The 25,947-nt window shown below is 39.9% G+C and overlaps 1 protein-coding gene across 2 annotated transcripts in view; it reads left to right on the top strand.

Moving 5' to 3' along the window:
- Positions 1-18,907, top strand: part of wnt7bb (wingless-type MMTV integration site family, member 7Bb) — a 45,472-nt gene extending 26,565 nt beyond the window's left edge. For both annotated transcript variants that reach the window (XM_047380666.1, XM_047380656.1), the window contains exons 3-4: positions 13,246-13,517; positions 17,510-18,907. In XM_047380666.1, coding sequence (XP_047236622.1) covers positions 13,246-13,517; positions 17,510-17,989 — 752 coding nt within the window. In that variant the 3' untranslated portion in view covers positions 17,990-18,907. The remainder of the gene's footprint in view (positions 1-13,245; positions 13,518-17,509) is intronic.
- Positions 18,908-25,947: the final 7,040 nt, after the last annotated feature.

Below are 25,947 nucleotides of genomic sequence, written 5' to 3'. Positions count from 1 at the left end.
GGGCTGCAGGGGCCAAATCAGCACCTAGTCAGATAAAGGATGCTGAAGTCAGCAGGCTCATTGAAAACCAGTTGTGTGGAAAGAACTCCCCCACAGGCACGTACTTGGTTGGAAGCTAGAGTGTCAGGGCTCTTCAAGGCAGAGCTGCCCCTCCAATGGTCACCTTAGACAGATTATGCCAGACATAAATCAGGATGAGTTTTCTTTTCCAAATATCAGAAAAGAACAGCTTCAATAGAGGATGTGGTTTAGAGTGGTGTGAGGGTGTTTTTGCTCTAAGTCCAAGGCCAAGGTTTCCAATTGGAAAAAGGTGGACAGTTTGGGGTAAGGCTCTTCCTCAAGCAGAGGAGCTTGACAATTTTAGTGTGTTGTTCAAAGTTATGGTTGGGTAGAGTGAGAAATGAGTTGACAGATTAGAGCCTTACCTGCAGTAGATGAGAAGCTGCTCAGGTTTGTAGTGATGAAGCTGAACAGCTAAGTCATGAAGCGTACCTCGTGATGTACCAGTCCTTCTAAGTTGTTGTTAAATGTCATCACAGGTCATGAGAGATGAATCATAACAGAAAGAACAAAATCTTAGGTACAAGATCCTGAAATGTGCTGACTCTGTAGGGTAGCTGGACTTAGCCTCAGCCTCCCTTTGGAGGAATGCCCCACTGGAAGGAGACCCTGGGGCTGGAGGGACTACATATTCCATCTGGCCCAGGAATGTTTTGGGATCCCCTATAATAAGCTGGAGAATCACTGATAAGCTGAAGCTAATGGACAGATAGATGGAGTAAAGTGAGCTTAGGATTGAGTTTGTGCATGGCTGGTTATGGTGTTGGCTCTGTGATGCACTTGAAATCTCTCTTCACAACCTCTTGCCTGTTTAGAAAACAACCCTTGCGATACCATGATTTGGTTTAAGGTTAAACAAGGTGGATAGATTTGTTTTTTGTGTGATAATTAGTAGTTAATTCATTACATTCATTATACTCAAATTTGGCGTTATTTACCTTTGAGGTGGCCATACCTTGGGTTCTCCCCTGATTCTACCATCTTCCCCATTTCTATAACTTGGGTTCCTACTCTGGTGTGAAAATGTATGGAATTTGAGTTAAATACTTTTCAAGTCTAGATACCAGTCCATCCATTTATCTGTCTCTCCATCTCTCCACCCATCTTTCTACCAATCCATCCGTCCATCCATCCATCCCTCCATCCATCGACATCAAATTGTCAACCCTTTATTATGAACTATGTTTTTGCAGGTTCCATATTTACAGTCTAACCTATAGAAATCTCTGCCATACAGCCATTGTGAACTTTTGTATTTATACTTAAAACATTTTATTAAGTAGACTGAGAAGTCTGAAAATACAAGTCTTGACAAGTGCAGTATTTTGAGTTGAACAATGTGTAGGAAGCCAATATATGCTCCACTACAAGTTCTTGGTCTGAGGACAACAAAAGCCCTTGCAGATAATAAATGCACTGGCCGAGCTCCTTCCTCTTCTCGGAATCGACTCATGGTCCATTGTGGTGAAACTGTATCCCGGCAGAATGCAAAAAGAACATCAGCTCAGTCCAGCCGAGAGGCTAATAATGAGCGGCCGAGAACACCCATTCCAATGGCCTGTGGTTCTGTGCGTGGTTTGTTCCCTCTTTTAGATATAACTGCAAGTTGAAATATTTATTTAAAGCTGAACATTTTTCTCCTTATAAATCAGCTCTGTTTAAAAAAAAAAACATGCAAGTGGAAAATTATGAAAAGGATAAACTTACTTTGCTGGTCGTTCAGTGTAACTGGAGCCACAAACACAATCAGACCCATTATTATTCAAAATGATAAATAGATTGAGAAATTAAATGAGTCTAAAATAATATTTGTATCTCACCTTGTTTGAGAGGGAGGGTTCACTGATAGGAGTCTCGCTTTAATAAATGACTTAGAGACAGTGTTTAACATATGAGCCTAATCAGTTGGCAGTGAGTGTGATATGCAGGAGTTAGCTTAATGAAGACAGTCCAACCCTCATTCTTCAAACCTGGAGAGGATTTCAAGAACGCACAAGTGGATACTCTGACTCGACTCCCTAAAATCCCATCAATCTTCCCAGTCTTGGAGTTTTTTCCCTCCCTTTCTGGGATTTATTTCACTCTGATTCTACACCCTGCAGGCAAATTGTGCTTATCAGTAGGGATATGTAACGATTCATCTGTTTCTGTTATTCTCCGCAGGCAAAAACAAGAAAAACTGTCGCTATCATGTGATGTAACGAGCCAAATTCTTCATATATTGCATACCCATTTGTTTATAATTGAGCTACCAGCTAGAATGCAGATTCCCTCCCTGGCTGCCAAGTGCTTGACACCATGTGGATAACATCGTGGAAATGATGCGTGCATTGTGTTATGGTGGAACGATGGTGGATGAAGGCCTATTTTTCAGGCCATCATCATGTGGGTTGCAGTAATCCTCCCTTCCCTCCTGCATGTGAGTCCAGAGAAAACAGTGTGGCGGTACAGACGTGTGTGTGTGTGTGTGTGTGTGTGTGTGTGTGTGTGTGTGTGTGTGTGTGTGTTTGTGTGTGTGTGTGTAAGTTTAGGTTCCCCCACCCTAACTCAACTTTATCAGATAAGGGAGTATGATGCTTTGTTGCTCTGTGGTCATCATGGTTCAGTAAAGGTCATCGCTTGCTCTATTTCTCCTCACATCCCCTCCCCATCTAAACCATGTGCTTGTGTCCAGGGTGGGACTTCTCAGTGCTGCCCCCGCTCACTTGCTCATTCATCAATTCTGTCTCCTTCACTGTTTGTGTGGGTGTGTCTGAAGCAAGGATCCCACTAAATTCTGTCATGCCCACCCACCATTTGTCTACAAACTTGGCCTCCGAGGTTTGTTGTGGACCCTGGTCCTGGGGTCCACAGTGCTGCAGGGAGGGCAGCACTGTTTTATCGGTGGAATCTACGTCCGTCTGTGTCTGCCACTGACACAGACAGACGCGGGAGGAAACAGGATGCGGAAGGATCAACTGTAATCTCGCAGCGCGCTTTGTCTCGCACAATCCCAGGCTGATCGGTGTGTTCTCTGCATGCTGGACACTTACATGTGTCAACAATCACATTGCTGCTAGCCTCTTTAGCTAAGTGGGGAAGAGTTAGCAGGTCTGGGGAAGAGAGACACTTGCAGGACGGAGAGGATTTTTTGAAAAGCTGAAGCTGGATTAAAGGCTGAAGAATTGAGGAACATTTGTGATAAGGTGTCATATTACCACCACAAATTTCAATGTATTTTATTTTGATTTACCAACTAAAAGTGGTGCATTATTTCAAAGTGGAAGGAAAATGATTTAGCGTAGATTTGTATTCAACCCCCACCAACGTCAACCTTGCCAAGAGAAAGCTGTCCACCTATACTGACTGTCCGAGCTATAGGCTAAGAAACTCATGGTAACTCTGGAGGAGCTGCAGAGATCTACAGCTCAGGTGATATAATCTGTCAGCAGGACAACTAGTTGAGCGCTCCACAAATTTGGTCTCCATGAAAGAGAAGCAAGCAGACAGTAAACAAACATGTAGGGGACCAGGCAAACTTGTGAAAGAAGGTGCTCAGGACTGAACATTCATTCATTCATCTTCTATAACGCTTATTCCATAGTGGGTCACGGGGGAACTGGTGCCTATCTCCAGCAGTCTACGGGCGAGAGGTGGGGGACACCCTGGACAGGTTGCTAATCCATCGCAGGGCATTAACATTTTTACCTGACTGCAAAACGCAATGTGTTGCAGTAGCTGCATCATGCTAGTGGAGGCTTTTCTTCAGCAGGTATATTGGTTAGAGTTGACAGGAAATCTGTCAGAGGCTACAGAAGACTTGAGGTTGGGGTGGAGATGTATCTTCCAGCAGGACAATAATCTAAAACATGCAGCCAAAGCTACAGTGGAATGATTTAGATCCAAGCATTGTCATGTGTTAGTAAGGTCCAGTCAAAGTCCAAACCCAATTCCAGTTGAGAATCTGGGGCAAGACTTGAAAATTGCTGTTCACAGATGGGCTCTGTGCAAACTGACAAAGCTTGAGAAACAGTGCAAAGAAAAATAGGCAGAAATTTGAGTCTCTAAATGTGCAAAGCTGGTAGACACCCTAAAGCAGGGCTCCCCAAGTCCAGTCCTAGAGGCCTACTATCCCTTCTCCAACTCTCCTGAATTAAGTGAATAGTTCGTATGAGAATAGACTTTATGGAAGCTGAATACAAATGATTAGACACTTTTTAGATCTTTATTTGTAAAATATTTTGAAATTCATAGCTCATTTTGGCTCCACTTCATAACTATGTGCTTCTTTACTCAAAAACCCATTGACTTTGTGATTACATTTGTCTGAGTTCTATATTTTGAGTCATTTCTGTATTTTCTAAATTTAGCTCTGTTTTCGTAGTGTTTGGTTGTACTTGTAATTATTCTGTTTCTGCATTGTCATTAGCCTAGTCTTCTTAGCTCCTTAGGCTTGCTCTGCACTCAAGCTCCCATTCATTCTGTTGATTGTCACCTGGCTTCCATGTCACAATCACACCTCCACAGTAATAAGCTCTCGGGTTTCTTTGGTTTATTGCTGGTTTCTGCTGTTCTGATCCAGTTTCCTGTGCCCTTAAGTCTTTTCCATTGTTTAATCCATCATTCTGCACTCCATCATGCATCTGCCTCTGTCCTGTTGCCTTTTGGGCCTTCAACAACATTCATACATGACACTATCACATAAAATCCCAATAAAACAAGTATAAGTTTGTGGTTGTAATGTGAGAAAATGAGTTTGACTTGAATGCATTGCATATGGAGGTCTTAGCTCTGGAGACCCATTTTTAATGAGAAAGGAAACATGTAATCAGAGGCATATTTGACTTGATGATTATAGTAATAATGATAAAGGCATCTCCAGGTATATATCTCAGTAAATATGTTTCTGACAAAGATGAAGAGAAGTCAAATAGGATCAAAACTGAGGAAAATCCTCAACACTCACCTTGGTTGAACTTGATAATTGCTTTGTACAGCTCTCATTTTTCAGATCCAAGCAGGTGAGGTCCTGATTTAGTGTCATTATTAGGATGAAGAGGGAAGGGGGGGATTTGTGCTTGTTTTAGCAAGTTTGAGTGTTCAGTCAGAAGGATTTATATCCACCTCAGGGAGCTCAGAGAAGAAAAAGGATGCTTTTGAACAATGTTTTCTGCCAACACAGCTTTCTATGCCTAGGAGGCAGCTTACTTAAACTCTCAGCATTTAATACTCTACCGGCAACATTGAATACTCTCATAATTGGGTTAGCTTTACTGCTTAAAGCCCTCTTCATTATGTGAATCAAACTGGGGACCCATCAGTGAGCAGCTGCACCACAGCGTGTCACTTGCTCGACTCTATGATGCTAGTTCTGAGGGAATGTGGAGCCCAGTTCTGGTAAAACAATATTATTTTATTGTACAGGAACATGGCTGTGCTAATTCCTCGAGCTGAAAAACCTCACAGACCACAACTTTGTCTATAATTTGCTAGGGGCATATGTTCATAGCAACGGTACATAAAGCGGAACGGAAAACAGTAGTGGAGAGGGCCGCAGTCAGTTCAGTGATTGGTATACAAAGCTAGGGGTTTTCCTCCAGCTTTCCTTCCCTTTCTCGGGGCCCCGGAGACACACTTCCAGGATCGGCTTGGCTTTGGTTAGAGCCTATTTTCAGTGCTTTTGGTGTCATAACTTTTTATGTTCAGTCCTCTCTTTTTTGATGTATCTGACTTGAGCTTCTGCTTATTATCATTTTCATATTTACTCAGCTGTTTTGCAGAGTTTTGCAGTTTCCCATTTCGAATTTGCTGTGTACTGTTTTGTTTTAGGGGGATGGCTGAATCAATTTTAAGCAGTTGAAAAAAGAAGAAAACATTGGCCTCCTTACATATTTCTTTTGTTTTTCCTTTTTTGTCTCACCTAAATATTAGAAATCAGGAATTTAATTCTAATATCAGACAAAGATAACCTGAGCCGTTTTTAAAAGATTAATTTATTTATCAAGGACCAGGCCAACCTAGCTACGGCTGAAAAGACTAATAACTACCATCCTTAGTGGCAACAACTGCCACCGAACATTTCTGGCAACTGGCAATGAGACATTTACATTGGTGTGGAAGAATTTTGGCTCATTCTTCCTTGCAGAATTGGGGGACTTTCCAGCAGTAATGCTTTGTTTTCGTGTAAGTTAGAGAAAAACAAACAAAAAAAATCTATAAGTACTCAAATACTTTTTCACAGCACTCCAATTCCAAAAGTACAGAGAAAAACTAATAATTAATTTTTTCTGAGGATATATAGCTGGTTTTATAACTGTTCGATAGAAAGAGTGGTCAGGAGTTTTCAGACTGTCAGTTAACATTATCAGTGTAAAGACTCGTGACCACCAGCAGGTGACACTTTCCCCTTTGTTCTTTGTGGTACTGTTTGTCAGCGACAGGATCTTCTTGTTCTTAATGGACATGAAATTCAGCTGTGTCACTGTCCGGCTGAGATGTCTTTTTTTATGCAATCCAAGCTTTCTGTGTCCTCAGGGTGTGAGTGCACGTCTGGGAAGAGTGGACTCACAAAGCTTTCCCCTTCACTGCCCCACCACAAACAGGCTTGGCTTGTGTGGAGAGAGGCAATTCAGCTTGCTGTGCTAGACTCTGCTGGTGTCTGTGTGTTTGGGAATCTGTCTTAGCTTTTGCGCATGTGTGTGTTTTGCTTTTGCGAGGCTTTCAGCCTCTTTCATTTGGCCTTTTTCTTCTGTTGTTCTTCTCAGATGCAGTGGCTTGCAAAAAAAGTATTTCCATCCGTTGGACTTTTCTACATTTAGTCGCGTTACAAAAAGAAACTTCTGTATATTTTATTGGGATTTTATGTGACAGAACAACACACACGAGCGCATACTGTTGAAGTGTAAGAAAATGACACATTGTCTTCAAAATGTTTTTTTAAATAAAAATCTTGAAAAACTTGTAGAACTGCCTTTTATGGCACATACAGCTATGTGTCTACCAGCTTTGCACATCAATCTGTAGATCTGCAAAGCTACAACAGAGGACAGATAAACATCCATTTTTAAGTCCTGCCACATATTCTCATTTGGAGTTAGGTCTGGACTTTGACTGGACCATTCTAACACAGGAATGTACTTCGATCATAGTCAGGGGTTGCCAGCTCAAGTCCTTGAGAGCTACTGTCTCTCAGCTTTGCGATCTATCCCTGCTCCAGCACATCTGAATTAAATAATTCAATTCCCTCATCAGGATGTCATTCAGCTCTGTCGACGTCTGGTAACGAGGTCATTAATTTCATCCCTACTTACCGACAAAGTAAGTAGGGATTAGGAAACATAGACAAGTATGTCTGGGCAAGGCCACTGAAAAATTTATAAACAAAAAATAACATTTGAAAATGAACACCAAAAAACACAGGCAGCCAATGGAGTGAGGCCAAAACATCGGTGGTGTGTTCTGTTTTTGAGTACCAGTTAAAACATGAAAGATTTCACCACCTTAAATAATAAAAGATGGAATTTACAGCAGCTCTAATTTGACTGTCCAATTTAAAAGCACAGTCTACCCTAACAACCAGATTGGTAACAGTTGGTGTAAAATATGCTCTCAGGGGTCCCAAATCGACAGTGGTGGGCTCACAGGGGCCTCTTGGTCCAAACACAATCATCCCTATTTTCTTTTCTTTGAAATTTAACAGTTTAGGGCCAGCCAAGCTTTTATATCCTCCGACCAACCCAATGATGGAAAAGCCATCATTCTGATTTTTTCTGCATTTAAAAGACACACAGGTAACCACATTTTACTCTGTAACTAACTTTTAAAGGCAGTTGGTGGCACTGGATAGTATTTAAGGGTATCAAAGTAAAAGAGGCTGAATAGAAAAACACATTACACATCCAAGACTTTTATCTGTAAGGAATAAAGAAGTATTTGAAATCCATTCATATTTTTCACTTCACAGTTTTATGCTTCTTGGTGTTTGTCTGTCACATAAAACTGCAGCTCCTGTTGCCACATCAGGTCTTCCTCACCTTGTAAAGTCAGATCGATTGTTATTTATTTTTCTTTTTGCTCCTTATGCTTAACAATTTGCATGCTTCACTGCTGTTGTTTGCTTGAGCTGCACACCTTTCTTTGTGCTTGTGCAACCTGAATAGTCACGATTGGAGTCATGTTTCAGGGCCAACTATGCTGACAAGGAAAAAATAATGTTGTTTCTACCTCTAAGCACATATGGTGCACCATAGTGCGTAATAGAAAAAAGAAAATAATTTAGCATTCTGTAGCTTTTCTACATTTTTATTTCTTAAGTCTCCCATCCATGCAGCTTAGGCATGGGTCTGGTTGTATTTCATCTGTATTAGCATATCAAACCCGACAGGTTTAGATTGAAAGCTCAGTCAGAGTGCCATTTCAAATCTGAGAATATGTGGAGGCAGCTACAGGTTAGACTGATGGGAAGGAGGCTTTCCAATCTCGTACGCCTGCACCTTATGACCAAAGATTAATGGCAAAAATAGCAGTGGAACGATGCAAAAACCTTAACAGCAATTACTGAAAGTTTTTAACTTCTGTAATGCCAAAAAAGGCTTTCCTGTTAATTAGTGAGAATGCTATAGTCAGTCAGTCATTTTCTACTGCTTATTCCATAGTGGGTCACGGGGGAGCTGGTGCCTATCTCCAGCAGTCTATGGGCGAGAGGCGGGGTACACCCTGGACAGGTCACCAGTCCATCGCAGGGCAACACACAAACTCATTCATACACCTAAGGGCAATTTAGAGTTACCAATTAACCTAACAGGCATGTCTTTGGACTGTGGGAGGAAGCCGGAGTACCCAGTGAGAACCCACGCATGCACAGGGAGAACATGCAAACTCCATGCAGAAAGACCCCCAGCCGGGAATTGAACCCAGGACCTTCTTGCTGCAAGGCAACAGTGCTACCAACTGCGCCACCGTGCAGCCCAGAGAGAATGCTATAAACCAAAAAAAAAAACAGATTTCTTGGTTTGATGTAAAATCATCCTTTGCCATAAGACATGTAGAAGACACAGCAACAGCGACTGGAAAACTAACACTGCACATTACCCTAAACACGAGATCACCAGCTTGAAACTTGGTGGTGGTGGTATCTCCATGTTGTTGCATTGCTTTGCTTCAGCAGGAACAGGAGGGCTGGTCAGAGTTGAAGGGACAATGGATAACACGTAATACAAATGGATTCAACACTTTTTAGATTTTTGTTTGTACATAACCATAAACAAACAATTTTACTTCCCTTTTTATAATTATGTGAAACTTTGCAGTGGTCTATCTGATAACATCCAAGTATAATACATTGAAGTTTATGGTTGTAACATGACAGAATGCATAGAAGTTCACCCGGTATGTATTCTCTTTCAAGAGTCTCCATGTAGTCACATTCATACACAAAAATGCTGCATGTTTTGTTTGCTTCTCCACAGCCAACCCTTTGCCCAAATCCCACCAGTATATCTTTTTCACTTTCCTCTCCTGTCAGCAGCACAGCCTAGCCGTGGTCTATGATCAGCGGACAGACCAAGGCCTGTTGAGGTCAGCGGCTGTGTTAACATCGTCTAGTTTATGCTACACCAGCGCTGCCTACACAGTATTGTTGGTTGTAAATCTCGTGTGCTGTGTCATATTGAATGCTTCCCTCCATCTCTAAACACAGATTGCCATTTTAACAAACAGCCGCTACATCCATATATATAAATATATATCTATATTTTCTTTGTATCCTGGTTCCGACAGATGGTGAAAAAAAATTAAAAAAACACGGTGTGCATCTCAGCAGGGGCCAGTGTCCAAAATGATGTGGGTGTTTAATGTGTAGGCCATAAGCGTAGTGAGTCAATATCCTTCAGGGAGTTTTTGTTTTTTTGCTACTGACATGGGGAATATAACAGGATATGTTTTGGTTGTTTATAACCTCCTGCACCCATTTTGGGGAAAGTAATGCTGATCTGCTCGCCTCGTTTCTTGGCTACCAGAGCAGACACTTGCCACTAAACTCCATTAGACATCTGGTTTAATATAGCCCCCATTCTTCTCAGCTGGATGTTTCCAAATTCATTGAGGTTTCTCCAGTCAGTCCAATTTTCCACTGACAGCTAGTGAGGCTATCCCAGGGTGGTTCCTCCTGGAGGACTGTCAGAACGTTTTGGGCTAGACTCTTTAGGGATTTTTGATGCTCTAATGGGTGCATTTAATGCAGTTCCGGTCAATGTGGCATTGACAGCAAAAGGAGTGAAGTTATTTTGCAAATGCAGAATAATTCATACAAATAACTTAATGCGAATAATCCAATTTCCTATGTCTTCTTTGATTAACCTCACAAATAAAACCCTGTGCTTGAGTCCCAAATTCCACTTTTGAAGTTTGACCACCCTGTTTTCTGACCCTAGACCCATCGAGGGGTAAGAACCACTACAACCTTATCATCATGCGTTACCCCATGAACAGCAGAGCTTAACAGGCCCAGAAATGTGCTGGGGCTATAAGGCTTGGGGAACCACCCTTTCTCTGGAAACTACCTTTATCCTGTTTTAAACATTACAGTGTCACCCTGTTTGTGCATCTATGTGCAAAATGCCTTTTAAACAGTCAATGTGTGTCAGGGTGGAGGACAGTGTGAGCATGTAGTGTATTTTTATTACTTGGCCAGTCACTTTGTGGTGCATCCATGCACATTATACTGTGCCATTTGTGTGTATGTGTGTGAGGTAGGGGCAGCAGAATATTACCACAAGCTGTTGGGGCACAGCTCTGCTGCTAACCAAAGAAGCAAGCGGTTGTGAGTCAGTCCCCTCTGGGCAAACCTGTGGCCACGGTATTAGCGGCAGACTGCGAGTCCCGGGATGGGAAATTAACAGCAGCTTTGGGTGAAAACATGTTGGAGAGAAAATACCCCAGAGACTTCAATAAGAGGTGTAAAAAGCCCATCTGTGGAGGAAATCAGCTGTAAAACAGCTGCAAATGGCATCATAAATGCACTATAATTAGCAGTACATAAAAATGAATTGGTTTTTTTTATTTGAAAGTCTCATAAATCATAGTACAAAAGGCAAAATAATCACTAAAAAGAAGTATCGGTACAATAGTAACAACTTTCGACCTTAGTTTTTATCAGACTGCAATGATATTAAAGAACTCTAACTCTGACTTAATTGTTCAGAGTTCTTTTGATCCGGAACAATTATGCAGGTAACCTTATTTTTCCGCTTGCAATTAAGGCAGTTTATGTTTTGCTTTTTTAAAAGTTTTTCTGTTGCTGCATATGATTAAACATGTAATTCACATTTGGTTCCATGGTGGATATCATTGTTGATATGTCTGCAACATTTGACGCCCTAAATTATGTTTAAGAGTGAAAACTAACACTCTATAGTGTTAAGCTCAAACTCCTCTAAAGGGATCATTCATGAGTGATAATATTAGACAGTAAATAGTTGCAATATTTCCCATGGAAAACAGGATTTAGTTGTCTGCTGTGTAAACATTACGGGATGAGACTGCTACACTCTTTATATTCATCTAGCTACCTCCTGCTTTTAGTCTCTGCTTGTGATATGTATAGTCATTTTGTTGATTCACATTGTGCTGCATTAAAACCAGTATTTATTTCAGGTAGAGAATCCGGCTTGCTGTGCTTTTAAATCGTCTCCAGGTGGGATGGACCAGACCTGTCTTATTGTTGTTTTTGACCCTGCCATCCAAATGTCGCAGCTAAAATCGATTGTCTGAGTGAGCAAACTGTAGCCTCAGTTTCTTAATCACAGCTGACAGGAATCGTCTTTTGCCGCTGTAGCCTATTTGGTTCAAAGTATGACACATTGTGTACTTGGAAATAGTTTTACACCTTCCTTGGTTGTAATGAGCGATGCGTTGAGCTACTAAAACGCTTCTATAATCTTAAAGAAATGTGTCCATTCTCCTCTGTCTTCTGACATCAACAAGCCTGTTTTGACCACACAACTGCAGCTCACCGGATATTTTCTCTTTTTCAGATCATTCTCACATGATTTTCAAAAGTCACTTAGGTTCCCTTTCTTCCCAATTCTGATGCTCTGCTTAACCTTTAGCAAATGTGTAGATGGCTAAATGCATTGCCATTGTCCAATTCACTCTATGAGGTAACAAGCAGCGCAACTCAAGTGCAAACCCCCACACTCTCACTGACATGTTTGATGTCGCTAAAAACAAAAAAAGTTACCACTGAGCTTGATTAAAGATTGTTTTATATAGCTTCTTAAAGTCGGTGAGTTTTCACATTCTGTATTAAAACCTATATCCAAATTTTGAAATGTTTAAAACTCCACCATGAAGGTATAATAGATCTTTCTACAGAGGTCAGCTTTATACAGGATACCACAGACCACAAGATGGATGGATGGATGGATGGCTGGATGGATGGATGGATGAAAGAATAGGGCTTGCACAGTCTGAAAATCCAAATTTATTTCCAAACACTGCTTCACTTTTCCACATTTATCCAGACCTGAAACATTCTTAAATCAGATTCCATATTTTTACATAGTTTTTCAAAGTGATTTGTACTGGAAAGACTGGAAACTTTTTTAAAAGATGGCTGCAGGGCCAAAGCATAGAACTGGATTATCCTGAGTTTTACACTACCCTAAAGAAGCTTTAAACCACCCATGTAGTTTTACCAGCTGTTATTGTATTGTGAACACCTTATCACATGCCCTTTAGACATGGCAAAGTGATTCCTTTCCCGTAAATGAGGAATGCAGAAGGGAATGCAGCAAGACCTGCAGACCCCAGCAGTGTGCAGTGTGGGCAAGTGTGCAGTGTGGGCAGCAGAACAAGGTGCTCCTGCAGAGGAATTCAGCACTTTGGACAGCACCTAAAAAGCTCTCCCCACTCTGGAATTCTGACGCTGCAGCCTCACAGGCTGGGCCCAAGGACTGCGGTCAGGAATGTAACCACTTTTGTACCAAGGTGCAGGGAGGAAGCTGCCCAGGGCAGAAAAGGAAAAGTGGTGATTCACTAAGATGATGTGCTATATTTGAATCTGTTCTATTTATAACTTGATATTTACCTATACCAATAGGTATTGAAATCAACATTGTACTTACTATATTTCCTTGATCTCCCAAATGTTTGCTTTTAAAACCATTATTGTTTTTTTCTAAAATCAATCTACTGTCTTTCTTTTAGGCAGTCGGGAAGCAGCGTTCACCTATGCCATCACAGCAGCAGGGGTGGCCCATGCGATCACAGCTGCCTGCAGCCAGGGCAACCTGAGCCAGTGCGGCTGCGACCGGGAGAAGCAGGGCTACTACAACCAGGAGGAAGGCTGGAAGTGGGGAGGCTGCTCAGCTGACATCAAGTACGGCATCGAGTTCTCACGGCGCTTCGTGGATGCCCGTGAGATTAAAAAGACCCCCCGTCGCCTGATGAACTTGCACAACAACGAGGCCGGCAGAAAGGTAAAGATTGTTTCCCAATGCCTCACACTTTTTAGGACTCTTGAAAAGAAAAGCAAACCTCATTTTGAGGCTTTGTCACAGAGGATATGGGGTCATGAAACAATGGATGAAGGAAACAAATGTCATTTGTAAAACATTTTTAATCAACATGTGCTTTTTGTACTACTTCCTTCAAAACAATTATGTGCTGCTTTGTCTGAGTTTATCACATCAAATGCCCTAAAACTACATTTAAATTTATAGTTGTTACATGAACAAAAACACTCAAGGGGCATAAATACTTTTTCATTATCTTTTATCATTGTTAAGGGATTGATCAACAAGGAAATGTTTCAGCAGCTTGTTCTGCTTAAGCCAATTATTATCACTTGTTCAGTTTTCAATTTACGATTTTCTAAGAACAGCCATGAATGCAAAAAGAGAAAAAAGTTGTAAATCAAAAGAAAAAATTAATCTGATTAATAGCTTAGTTTTTCTTTAACCTGGGGGAAAATATATCCTGCCCAGTAGATGACAGATGGTGTGTCTTCCCTTCTTACCAGTTCTGTTCATGGAATTATGAAGTCAGGAAGTGGATATTATTGTAGTTGTCTGCACAATACCAAAACATGTCACTCCCATTTGACTGCATCTATTCAGGGTGTGAAAGCAGGCTGACAATAGCGGTGTTAGTAGATCAGACTGATCAGGCTTAGGGTTAGTGGATGCCAGGCTGCTGGCATGCTGGGCTGTAAGGGTTGGCACTGTTTCTGGTCTCACCCTGGGCCACGGAAACTGAGCCTGGAAACTCCAGGCTCAGTGTACCCAGTCTACTTCCAGTATTTCAGAGCATTTTTTAAATTTCGGGTTTAAATAGATAGAAGATTTATTAATTTGACCCTACCAGCATGCTTAATGGAACTGGTTCTACTCTGCAACCATCACTTATAACAATGGTGACAGGTAATGCTTGATTCTATATTAAATTGGGAATAAGAATTGGTGATGTTTGGGCAGAAATGGATTTTGTAGTCAAGAAGGTCTGAGGCAGAGTTAAATTCCACAAAAATCTTCTATTTTTCAATTTAAGGTGGTCCTTTAGAGTCCTAGTGGTTAACAATTAGCCAGTATTAGTTGGACTACCTGCTCCGGTAGCTAGCCTGCAGTCAGCTGTTACCTTGATAAGAGTGATAGGTGGCACTGCTTTAGTTTCCCTATAATGATGTTTCAAACAGCTGACTTTGACTTTTTTGTACGGAAGGGAAACGTGCATGCTCGACCGACCTGGTGAGGAAGGGGTAGCGGTGTGATATTCTGATCGGTAAAAAAATGACAACTTTTGAGACTAACTTAAACGCTGGTATACGTTAATATTAGAAACAGGGCCAGTGCCTAACTGTGACATTATAATATCTTCCTACATCCACATAACTTAAGTAATATAACTTACTTTCTCTGACAATTTTGCTCTTTTTTCTCACTAGCAAATGTGCAAGTCTATTAACATTTTCTTCATTTATTCATACTATTATTTTTTTTTAAACTCATTCTGACTCGGTAAGAAAAAAATCTTTTTTCCTTCTGTGTGGATTTTTTTTCCATAATTATCAGTGATATTGGAAAGCATACAGAGAGCAAATCACTTTTTCATTTCAACTATGTAGCTAGTGGAGTAAAAATATTTTTTATGCCACCAGAACATAAAGTACAATGCACTTGCAAAGGGAATTCTTTCAATTACAAAAAGTTTGATTTCTCTCACTTGTGGTATTTGATGCCGTAAACGTTTGGTTAGAAAACTCCTGTCTTGATTAATATAGGTATTGCCAATAATAAAAGAAAACATCCAGATTTTGATGAGGGAAGAATCTATGGCTAAGAAGGGATAAGATTTTATTCCAAACACTAATATGGGCCATCATAAAAACAGCAGACTCTAACTACAATATTATATTCTGTGACCAAAACAAATGTAAAAGAACACCCAGTGAAACACCACACTGCTTAAATCTTGCAGGGATGGAAGGGTTGGGGGGGTGTTTAACAAGCAATCTTGAGATGGGACTCTGGTTATGCTGGACTAATCAGTAAAAGATCGGAGGCTTTGATCGACGTAGTTTAAGTAAATGTTTCCATGCATCTGTCAGGCTCCCTATGCCAGGCATTCCTTGTGGGTTTTGTGCTGTGCATTTTTGGAAATCCTCACTCTGAATCAACATCCGCGGCGGAGCTGACAGCTGACCCCGCCTTTTATGTAGTCAGGGGAACTCATGTTTTTTCAATCAAACGTCCTTAAACTGGGAAACTGTGACCACATGGGTGCGCAGACATGACCGACAGAGATACTGAACGTCAATTGTGAATGTTCATAAGTGTTCATAAGAAGGGATGACTTCTGCCTCTGGAAAGGGTGGGTGCCAGGAAAAAGCTGCACAACCAACCAGCATATTATACAAAAAGTCAAATGCTTAGTTCAGACAAGTAGAAGGTTCCTAATTGGGTTAAAGGCCTCATGTCAGACTATTATAGATGTGTTAATGGGAGCCATTTGAACTTCACTCCCTTGTTTCTATGTTCCCTTGCCTTTAAGAATGATTCAGCACAACCTCCACAAAGTACAGCTTTTACTGTGAATGATTTTGAAGTTTGAAGTGACAGAATACAATAGTCACCATATCCTCAGAGACTAGAGGATGTTTCATCATATTTGCCATATGTGGTTGATAACCACAAAGAAACACATACACCAAGTCTTAAACATTTGATCATTAGATTTAAACCTAAAACCAAAAAGTCTAAATCTTTTTTTTCTTTTGGTAATGGGTTGCATATAGTAGTTTACTCATTTAATTACCAGCATATTATGCAAGGCATCACAATAGTTACCCTTTAAAATTTGAACCCATAAATAAGCTGATCTTTGTTTGGTTTTGCATGTGCAACACATTTCCTAAAACAATATTCTTGATTTAACTCTGTCTGGATGACTGATGGCTTATTTTCATCTATAACTGATGTGGTTTAGAGAAGATAGAGAAAATTACAGGATAGGACATTACTAGTACATACAATTTACCTTTTTTCAGGACAGGCTGCTAAATGCAGAGTGGAGAATTAAGATATGTTTGGATTCGTTCACCTAGATCAGCAGTCATCCAGACTGACAGCCTCTGATGAAGTGCCCGTGGCTACAAGTGATCAGCACTATCACCATTACTGGAAATATCAGCACAAGGCATAACATGCATTTTTTTTGTTCAGAATTGACAATAAGCCTTTCATTTTAGGCTTGTAAAGAAGCCTTATATTTCAGTTTCAGTTTCCACTTTCATACATGTAATTTAATGCTGAGAAGATGGCAGAGGTATTTTGCACATAGCTTACACAATGCTAGGCTGGTAACTATAAACAACACCCTCTCACAAAGTTGTAATCTTTATGAAAAAGAAAACATCTACAAGCATTCAAAGATATACTTTTTTTGCCACAGATTGCTATTCAGTCTGCAAAAGTGGGTGATTAGTTGCTTAGTTGGCTGATAAATTGCTTGATTTGTTCGTTAATTGGCTGCCTGTTGATTGGTTAGTTTCCTGGGAGATTGGTTGATTGCTTAGTTAATTTGTTGATTGGGTGGTGAAGTAAAATAGTTGGCTAGTTAATTCTTTTATAAGTTAGTTTGTTGGTTGGTTGAATAATTAGCTGGTTATTGGTTGGTTATTTGGGTGATTTGATTGTTGGTTAATTGCCTGATTTGTTGATTGGTCAGTTTCTTTTATTGGTTGGTTGGTTGGGTGATTATTTGGTTGACTGGTTAATTAAGACATTGTCTAGCATTTCTTTTGTTTTGTTTTTTTGTTTTCTTTCTCCATATATAGTTCTGAATAACTGCCTTTATCCTATCACAAAACAGTCACAAAGAATTTAATATCAACATTTTTAAACAAATGGAAGCTTGGTGATATGTGTTTGTCTGCTCTAGTTATAGCTGTTTCGTCTTCCCTATCACTCTGCAGGTTTTGGAAGAAAGGATGAAGCTGGAGTGCAAGTGTCACGGCGTCTCCGGCTCCTGCACCACCAAGACCTGCTGGACGACGCTTCCGAAGTTCCGTGAGATCGGCTACGTGCTCAAGGAGAAGTACAACGAGGCCGTTCACGTGGAGGTGGTCCGGGCTAGCCGACTGCGCCAGCCCACTCACCTGAAGGTAAAGCAGACTCAGGGCTACCGAAAGCCCATGGAGACAGACCTTGTTTACATTGAGAGGTCACCAAACTACTGCGAGGAGGACGCAGCCACGGGGAGCGTGGGCACCCAGGGACGCCTGTGCAACCGCACTTCGCTACATACAGATGGCTGTGACCTAATGTGCTGCGGTCGCGGCTACAACACACACCAGTACACCAAAGTGTGGCAGTGCAACTGTAAGTTCCAGTGGTGCTGCTTCGTCAAATGCAACACCTGCAGTGAGAGGACGGAAGTTTTTACTTGCAAATAAGGCTGCAAGGCATGTCATCATCAGCAGGTGAAACACCAAGGACTAGTTGAATAAAGACCCGACAGAGCGAGATATCCACACGTCTTCAAGCAGTGAGAAATTGTATAACTAAACAAATGGAATTTACACTATCAGCTCTTCATGGCGTTGTTTTGCACACCAGAATCTATCTAATTGCTTTTCAGAAAGTAATTGCTAAATATCAGTAGGTAATAGCCCAGAACTTTACTGTCAGATAGGGATTGTGCTCATGTTCTGATTTATCCACAGTGAAGTTTGGACTGCCCATAAGGAAAATGGCCCTCGGTGGGAGCTGTGCTTTGCAGTGTGGGAAATGTGTCAGTTTTTAAAGTATTGCACAGAGATGAACTCAGAGACGCATAGAAATCTCAAAAAAATGACCACAGCTGATTTAAGGTGAATGGAAAGATCTGTCAAATCTATGATTTAAAAAAAACAACTTTTATAGATCTTGTTTTTGTTTATTTCCACTAAATTAACTGAATCTTGACTCACACCCTCTAGATTGTCTAGGTCCGGTGTTAGAGGCCGAGAAATGAAGAACATTTTGTAGGTGTGGTGCAATGTGTTGCACCAAAATTTGAGTGGAGAACTCTGTTAAAGCCTTTGCTGCCAACTGGAATACGGTGGAGAATGTTAGTTTTCCAGTAACACTGGAACTGTCTGTTCTGAACACTGAAAATAAATTGTCTATTTATGTTATAGTATCGTAAAACAAAACACTAACGGGTAGAGATGTCTTTTTTTGTACTAAATGTAATGAAAAATACTTAGCATAAACTATTAGAAAATGACCACGCCATTTCTAAGACATTACATTATCTTTTAGAAAAGGAAACAAAAAAGCTTTCATTTCTACTGTTGTGTTGACAGCAAAATACATAATTCCAGACTTCATAGTTTTAAGTTTCTGTTTTTTTAATTCCTAAACTCATGTCTGAAAATGTACATTTTCATTCGCGGGTGCAGAGCAGTTCCCGACGGACCTTAGTTACCATTGATTGAAGTACTCCTAATGGTCACTGCTGAGTGACAGAATGACAGAAACATGGTAATAAACCAAAATTGCACAAAAATGCAAGATTTTATACTTTAAACATGGTGACTGTGGGATTACAATAAGAGTATCACTGAAGAGTTTATTTATTTCAGTAAGTCAGTGATAAAGTGAAACCCATATGCCGGTTCATAACACACAGAGTGACACATTTCATGTGTTCATTTGTGTAGATTTTGTTGAATTTAGGTCATAGTTAATGAGAACCCATTAGAATAACTCAAAATAACTAAACATTACATAGAACCAATGCTTAAAACAAGATGTTTTAACACAATGTTACATTATGGTCATGTTTCGGCCAACACAACCATGAGAAGACTGCTGACTTGACCGTTATCCATTAGGCACTGACATCCTCCACAAATGGGATGAAGTTTCTGTATAAAAATGTAATTTTTATTGGTCTTATGTTTTATTCTTCTTTTCTGAAAAACTAAATATTAGGATTGGATTATCTTCAAGGTATGTTCTTCAAAATTAACTGAAATTTGTGTTTTTACAGCCTTTACAATCAGGTAGTTTTATTAATCCAGAGAATTGGATTAATCCCTAGAAGATTCTTCTTTTTCATCTATTATTATTATTATTATTATACTAATAGAAGTATTGTAGTAATATCTAAACACAAATAATGTGAGACATACAGAACTTACATTTCAGATGGTGGATTAGATCTCAGATAAGTGTATATGATTTTTTATTATAATTTCTAATTTTTATATTATTAATTACATAACAGATTTTTAAACACTGATTAAGCCCAATGTTGCACTTTGTAGGATTTATGTTCTGCAGGTCCTTCTCAAAATATTAGCATATTGTGATAAAGTTCATTATTTTCCATAATGTAATGATGAAAATTTAACATTCATATATTTTAGATTCATTGCACAGTAACTGAAATATTTCAGGTCTTTTATTGTCTTAATACGGATGATTTTGGCATACAGCTCATGAAAACCCCAAATTCCTATCTCACAAAATTAGCATATTATTAAAAGGGTCTCTAAATGAGCTATGAACCTAATCATCTGAATCAACGAGTTAACTCTAAACACCTGCAAAAGATTCCTGAGGCCTTTAAAACTCCCAGCCTGGTTCATCACTCAAAACCCCAATCATGGGTTAGACTGCCGACCTGACTGCTGTCCAGAAGGCCACTATTGACACCCTCAAGCAAGAGGGTAAGACACAGAAAGAAATTTCTGAACGAATAGGCTGTTCCCAGAGTGCTGTATCAAGGCACCTCAGTGGGAAGTCTGTGGGAAGGAAAAAGTGTGGCAGAAAACGCTGCACAACGAGAAGAGGTGACTGGACCCTGAGGAAGATTGTGGAGAAGGGCCGATTCCAGACCTTGGGGGACCTGCGGAAGCAGTGGACTGAGTCTGGAGTAGAAACATCCAGAGCCACTGTGCACAGGCGTGTGCAGGAAATGGGCTACAGGTGCCGCATTCCCCAGGTCAAGCCACTTTTGAACAAGAAACAGCAGCAGAAGCACCTGACCTGGGCTACAGAGAAGCAGCACTGGACTGTTGCTCAGTGGTCCAAAGTACTTTTTTCGGATGAAATCAAATTCTGCATGTCATTTGGAAATCAAGGTGCCAGAGTCTGGAGGAAGACTGGAGAGAAGGAAATGCCAAAATGCCAGAAGTCCAGTGTCAAGTACCCACAGTCAGTGATGGTCTGGGGTGCCGTGTCAGCTGCTGGTGTTGGTCCACTGTGTTTTATCAAGGGCAGGGTCAATGCAGCTAGCTATCAGGAGATTTTGGAGCTCTTCATGCTTCCATCTGTTGAAAAGCTTTATGGAGAGGAAGATTTCATTCTTCAGCACGACCTGGCACCTGCTGACAGTGCCAAAACCACTGGTAAATGGTTTACTGACTATAGTATCACTGTGCTCAATTGGCCTGCCAACTCTCCTGACCTGAACCCCATAGAGAATCTGTGGGATATTGTGAAGAGAACGTTGAGAGACTCAAGACCCAACACTCTGGATGAGCTAAAGGCCGCTATCAAAGCATCCTGGGCCTCCATAAGACCTCAGCAGTGACACAGGCTGATCGCCTCCATGCCACGCCACATTGAAGCAGTCATTTCTGCAAAAGGATTCCCGACCAAGTATTGAGTGCATAACTGTACATGATTATTTGAAGGTTGACGTGTTTTGTATTAAAAACACTTTTCTTTTATTGGTCGGATGAAATATGCTAATTTTGTGAGATAGGAATTTTGGGTTTTCATGAGCTGTATGCCAAAATCATCCGTATTAAGACAATAAAAGACCTGAAATATTTCAGTTAGTGTTCAATTAATCTAAAATATATGAATGTTAAATTTTCATCAGGGCATTATGGAAAATAATGAACTTTATCACAATATGCTAATATTTTGAGAAGGACCTGTATAGTATGGGATATTTATGGGATATTTAAGTTAAGTTCATATAGTTAAGTTGTAGATCAGAAGAATTGAATGCAAATGTAAATGAGTAAGGGTATATACTCCGTTAAATAACTTATTGAGATATCACATCAAGCATATTCTCATTTATTTTAAGACGGTTTATTTTCATGCTGTATACTGAAAAGAAATCATGTTTTACCTATAAAAGCTGATGATCTACATTATGAAACATACACAGGCATATCCTTGAACCCTGCGGAGTAAGAACTCCACATTCTTCATTTATTGCTTTTGCATGTCCGTACATGACATTTTCTCTTCTACGTTTAGTTGCCAGTTTCGACTGTTTCAACAAGCTTCCCAAGCTATTATTTGCATAAATTTTTCCTCTTTGAAGGGAAATATACACATAGACAGAAACACACTCACACAACTGGCGGATGGATTGGGGAAGCATAAATCATTAAAAATTAAACCTAAATAAATCAAGCATTCAGCTGATTGCGATGTTATTTTGTACACAGCATATGTTCATAATATGCTGCGGTCATATGTCTTGATTGTGGTCTGCATGGAAGAAAAATTCATTTTTCTTCTCTGCTCGCATACAGAACGGTCTTCAGCTCTATGAAATGTGATCAGAATCACAAAAATGATGAGCAATAAGCACAGATAATAGGAACCAACTGACAATGATGTGGAAGAAACACTGATGGGAAAAGAAGGATGTTTGTAATTTCCTGTGATTATTAGAACTAGGAATTAATATTGAACAAGAATAAAAAAAACAAAAAGTTTCTACAGTTGAAATCCAGGGAAACACTATCTCACATTAAATCAGTTTAAACTTTTCTTGTTTTTGGTCAGTTAAGATTAAAACAACTAATTCTATTTGCAAAATGCCAGCATGAGAGAGAAACTTTTAAGTTTTAAAGAAACTTTGATTACTATCTTAGACGCCCTTGTTTTCCATTTGGTAGAATTACCTTTAAGCTGTATGATGTTGGTAAATCGTTTTGGGTGTCTTTCCACAAGCTTCTCACAATAGTTTACAGGAATTTTGGCCCATTTCTCCTGATAGAACTGGAGTAACTGAGATGGGTTTGTAGGCTTCTTGGTCACAAATATTTTCAGCTCTGTCCACAACATTCTATGGGACTGAGATCAGGGCTTTGCTATGGCCAATTAAACAACACTGATTTGTTGTCCTTTAAGCTCTAGGTAATTGTCCATTTGGAAGATCCATTTGTGTCCAGGCTTGAACCTTCTGGTTAATGTGTTGAGATGCTGCTTTAATATTTCCTCGTGATAGCATATTTTTGGAGAAGTGCACCAGTCTCTCCTGCAGTGAAACACACTCAACTTGATGCACCCACCCCTGTACTTCCCAAGTGGGAGAAGTTTCTCAGGCTTAAAAGCTTTACCCTTTCTCCTCCAAATGTAGCGATGGACATTATGGCCAAACACTTCAATATCAGTTCCATCAGACCTCAGGACATGCTTTCATATATTGAGGAATGACTTTGCAAACTGGAATCTTTCTTATGTTGCTTTGGAATTAATGGCTTCTTCCTCTCTAAGTGGCCTTTCAGGACATGTTGGTGAAAATTACACTCTCTCACCATCTTCAACCAGTATCTTCTCAAGGTCTTTTGCCTTTGTTCTGCTGTCTGTATGCAGGTTTCAAGCCAAAACACGTTTCCCTCTGGGACACAGAACCCGTCCTTCTCCCAAATGGTATTATAGCCTGACATTCCCATGTTGTTTATACTTGCATATAATTGTTTGAACAGATAAATGTGGTACCTTCGGGCATCTGGAAATTGTATCCAAGGATGGACAAGACTTGTGGCGTTCCACAATTCTCTTCCTGATATGCTGGCAGATTTTTCTTTCAATGATGTCATACAAATAAGCAGGATGTCTGAAGGGTGCCTTACAATATATCCACAGGCATGTTAAAATTTCTGTTAAATGTTTTGAATTAACTTATCAGAGACTTACAAAGCCTTGACATCATCGTTTTGGGCCTCTGACGTTTTTTTGAAGGCATAGTAATCTTAGTGGATGTAAATGTCTGAATAAATGAAGAAAATATATCTATCTTTATTCTGGCATTCAGCAAATAGAACTAATTGTTGTGATTTTAACTGATTGTGTTAAAAGCAGTACATTTTCTTTTAACGGTGTATATAAAAATCTGGTTTCAATGATTAATGTTAAAATGGAGGTATCTAACAGGAATGGTCAAAGCCTTAAAACTCTTTGAAGCAAAGATTATTATCAAAAACATGATATCCAGCAAATAAAAATAAATAAATAAAAGCATTTTCATACTGGATGAAAGGATAACCGGTTCAGCACTTGAGCCTTGTGTTTACTGCTGGGCCAGAGCTAGTTTGGCGACGTGAAATGAGAAGAGGACCTTCATGCAAATGATCCAATGTGAATGGGAAGTGGCTCAGTGTGCCCCTTGTTTATGGACACACAGAGAGGAGTGTAAGACCTTTTGTGGGGGTGTTTCGGAGATGGATGGGATGGCTTGATGAAAAGAGGTGCATGCATAGCCGGAAACTGTGAGTGAAAAGAACGGTTATTTAGGAGAGGAGCTAATTGAGGGTGGTTTTTTTAAAGAAAGAGTGGGTATACTGTGTAAGTAGGCGCAGCTGTTGAGGCAACTTGGTTACTGGTGCAGAGAGTAGTTAAATTAAATTTATGAGCATAGTTAAAGTTATTTACAATGTTAAGGACACTCTCCTGAATTGTCAACGTTCCTTTTTTTCAAGTTTGAAATTTCTTTTAAATAGATTCTGTTCCTTTTTAAATTGAAAGAAACTTTAATAATCAGATGCTACAAAACACGAAATTTCCCATTGTAAGTTTCTATTGTTTCTTTAAATTCTTTTTATGATGTGAAAGCCACGCTGCTTCATCCATTTGCTGGACGCTCACCCCCGTCATCCCCTGTGTGTGTGAAAAGCATTGTAGGTGGGCAGCAGAGCAGAAGTAAGATGTGTTTTGTTAGTTGTCTGAAGCCCAGGGGACCGGAACCCCCCTGGGCTGAGAAAAACTAGATCAGTCTGTTTCACATTTTGTGATTAAAAATATATGATTTAAAGAGCCAGAGTGTCTGTTGTGTACACCTTCTATTGTTGTGATGTCAGGATCACTGGTTCAGTGAGATATGTTCTGATCCGCAAGATCCTTCTGTGTTTGTTATTTTTACTTTCTGAATTCACGACGATTCACGTGCAAACACAAACAGATTGAATGCAAATTTGTTTTGCCTTTTGTTATTTAGAGGCAATGTAGAGTCTTTGCTGAAGGGGCTAAGTTTCTGCTCAAAGAAGATATAAACTCCAGATAATTTTTACATTAAAAATCTTAGTATTAATAACGTGTTTGTTACTTGAATTTTGTCACATTATAATCCCAAACTTTAAAATATATTTTTTTTGTGTTCCTCTATTATATTTTATTAGATGTAACTTGAGCTGTAAGAATTTGCTTTAGGCCAGCTGATTGGCATGTGCAGCATTGGCTTCTCTGTCACTGCATGCACTGTACAGCTCGAGAAAACGATTTACTCTGACATTTTTTTGGTATGTTGTTTAAAATACTGAAGTAATAGTGTGACCGAACATTTTGAAACTGTGATCTTCTAAAACCTTGCTATGTCCTTACACCATAACTTAGATGGCATCTGTTAGTACATGTACCTTCACTGGATTGGATATTGACTTTACTTTTCTGCTGTCATACAACAATGTGAGACCTAAACCTTCAATAATTTTGATGAACACAGAGCGCTGTGCGGCCACAAAACAGCCTGCAGCAATTAAAATGGCACAGTCTCTTGTGTCATATGATCGGCCTCAGAACTGTTCTCGGTTGCTATATCTTTGTTTTGACTGCTTGTCTTTGTGAAAGACCATCACTTGGAGGTTTCTTGTCATCTGTTTGATATTAGTGGTGAGGAACACATGGCCATTCAAAGGCAAAAAAAAAAAAAAATCCCTGCGTGACATCATAGACCACAAGGCAAAGTGGGGATCATAGAGACCCCAGGCTGAGGTCTGTTAACACAACCTGACTTTATTCATCCCTCTGCAACTGGATTGTTCAAAAAATGCACCAGCAAGGCTTTCTGGCGCTTTATGCGTTTTCTGCAGCGCTGTTTATCCTCAGTGAAAAATTTATAGATTCTTTCTTACCTAAAAGTAGAATTATTTTGAATAGGAGTTATTGTTTTTATCCTTTAAACAGATTTCTGTTTATTGCTTATTTATCTCAATCACCGGCATCCATAGCAACACAGCAACTTTAGTCTAACAGTTGGTTGTGGCTGTGTGCATTAAAGATGCTCAGTAAATAAACTGTAAATAACCTGAAATTCACAGACAGTGAAGGAAGGTGTTGTACAGTGTGCACCTAGAAAAGGAATGGTCTGGGTGGATGTAATGGTGCTCAAACT

Source organism: Girardinichthys multiradiatus, chromosome 2 (genome assembly GCF_021462225.1).
Source record: "Girardinichthys multiradiatus isolate DD_20200921_A chromosome 2, DD_fGirMul_XY1, whole genome shotgun sequence".
NCBI lineage: Eukaryota > Metazoa > Chordata > Actinopteri > Cyprinodontiformes > Goodeidae > Girardinichthys > Girardinichthys multiradiatus.
The sequence above is the reverse complement of the archived record's forward strand: the minus strand, read 5'-3'. Positions and strand labels throughout refer to the sequence as shown.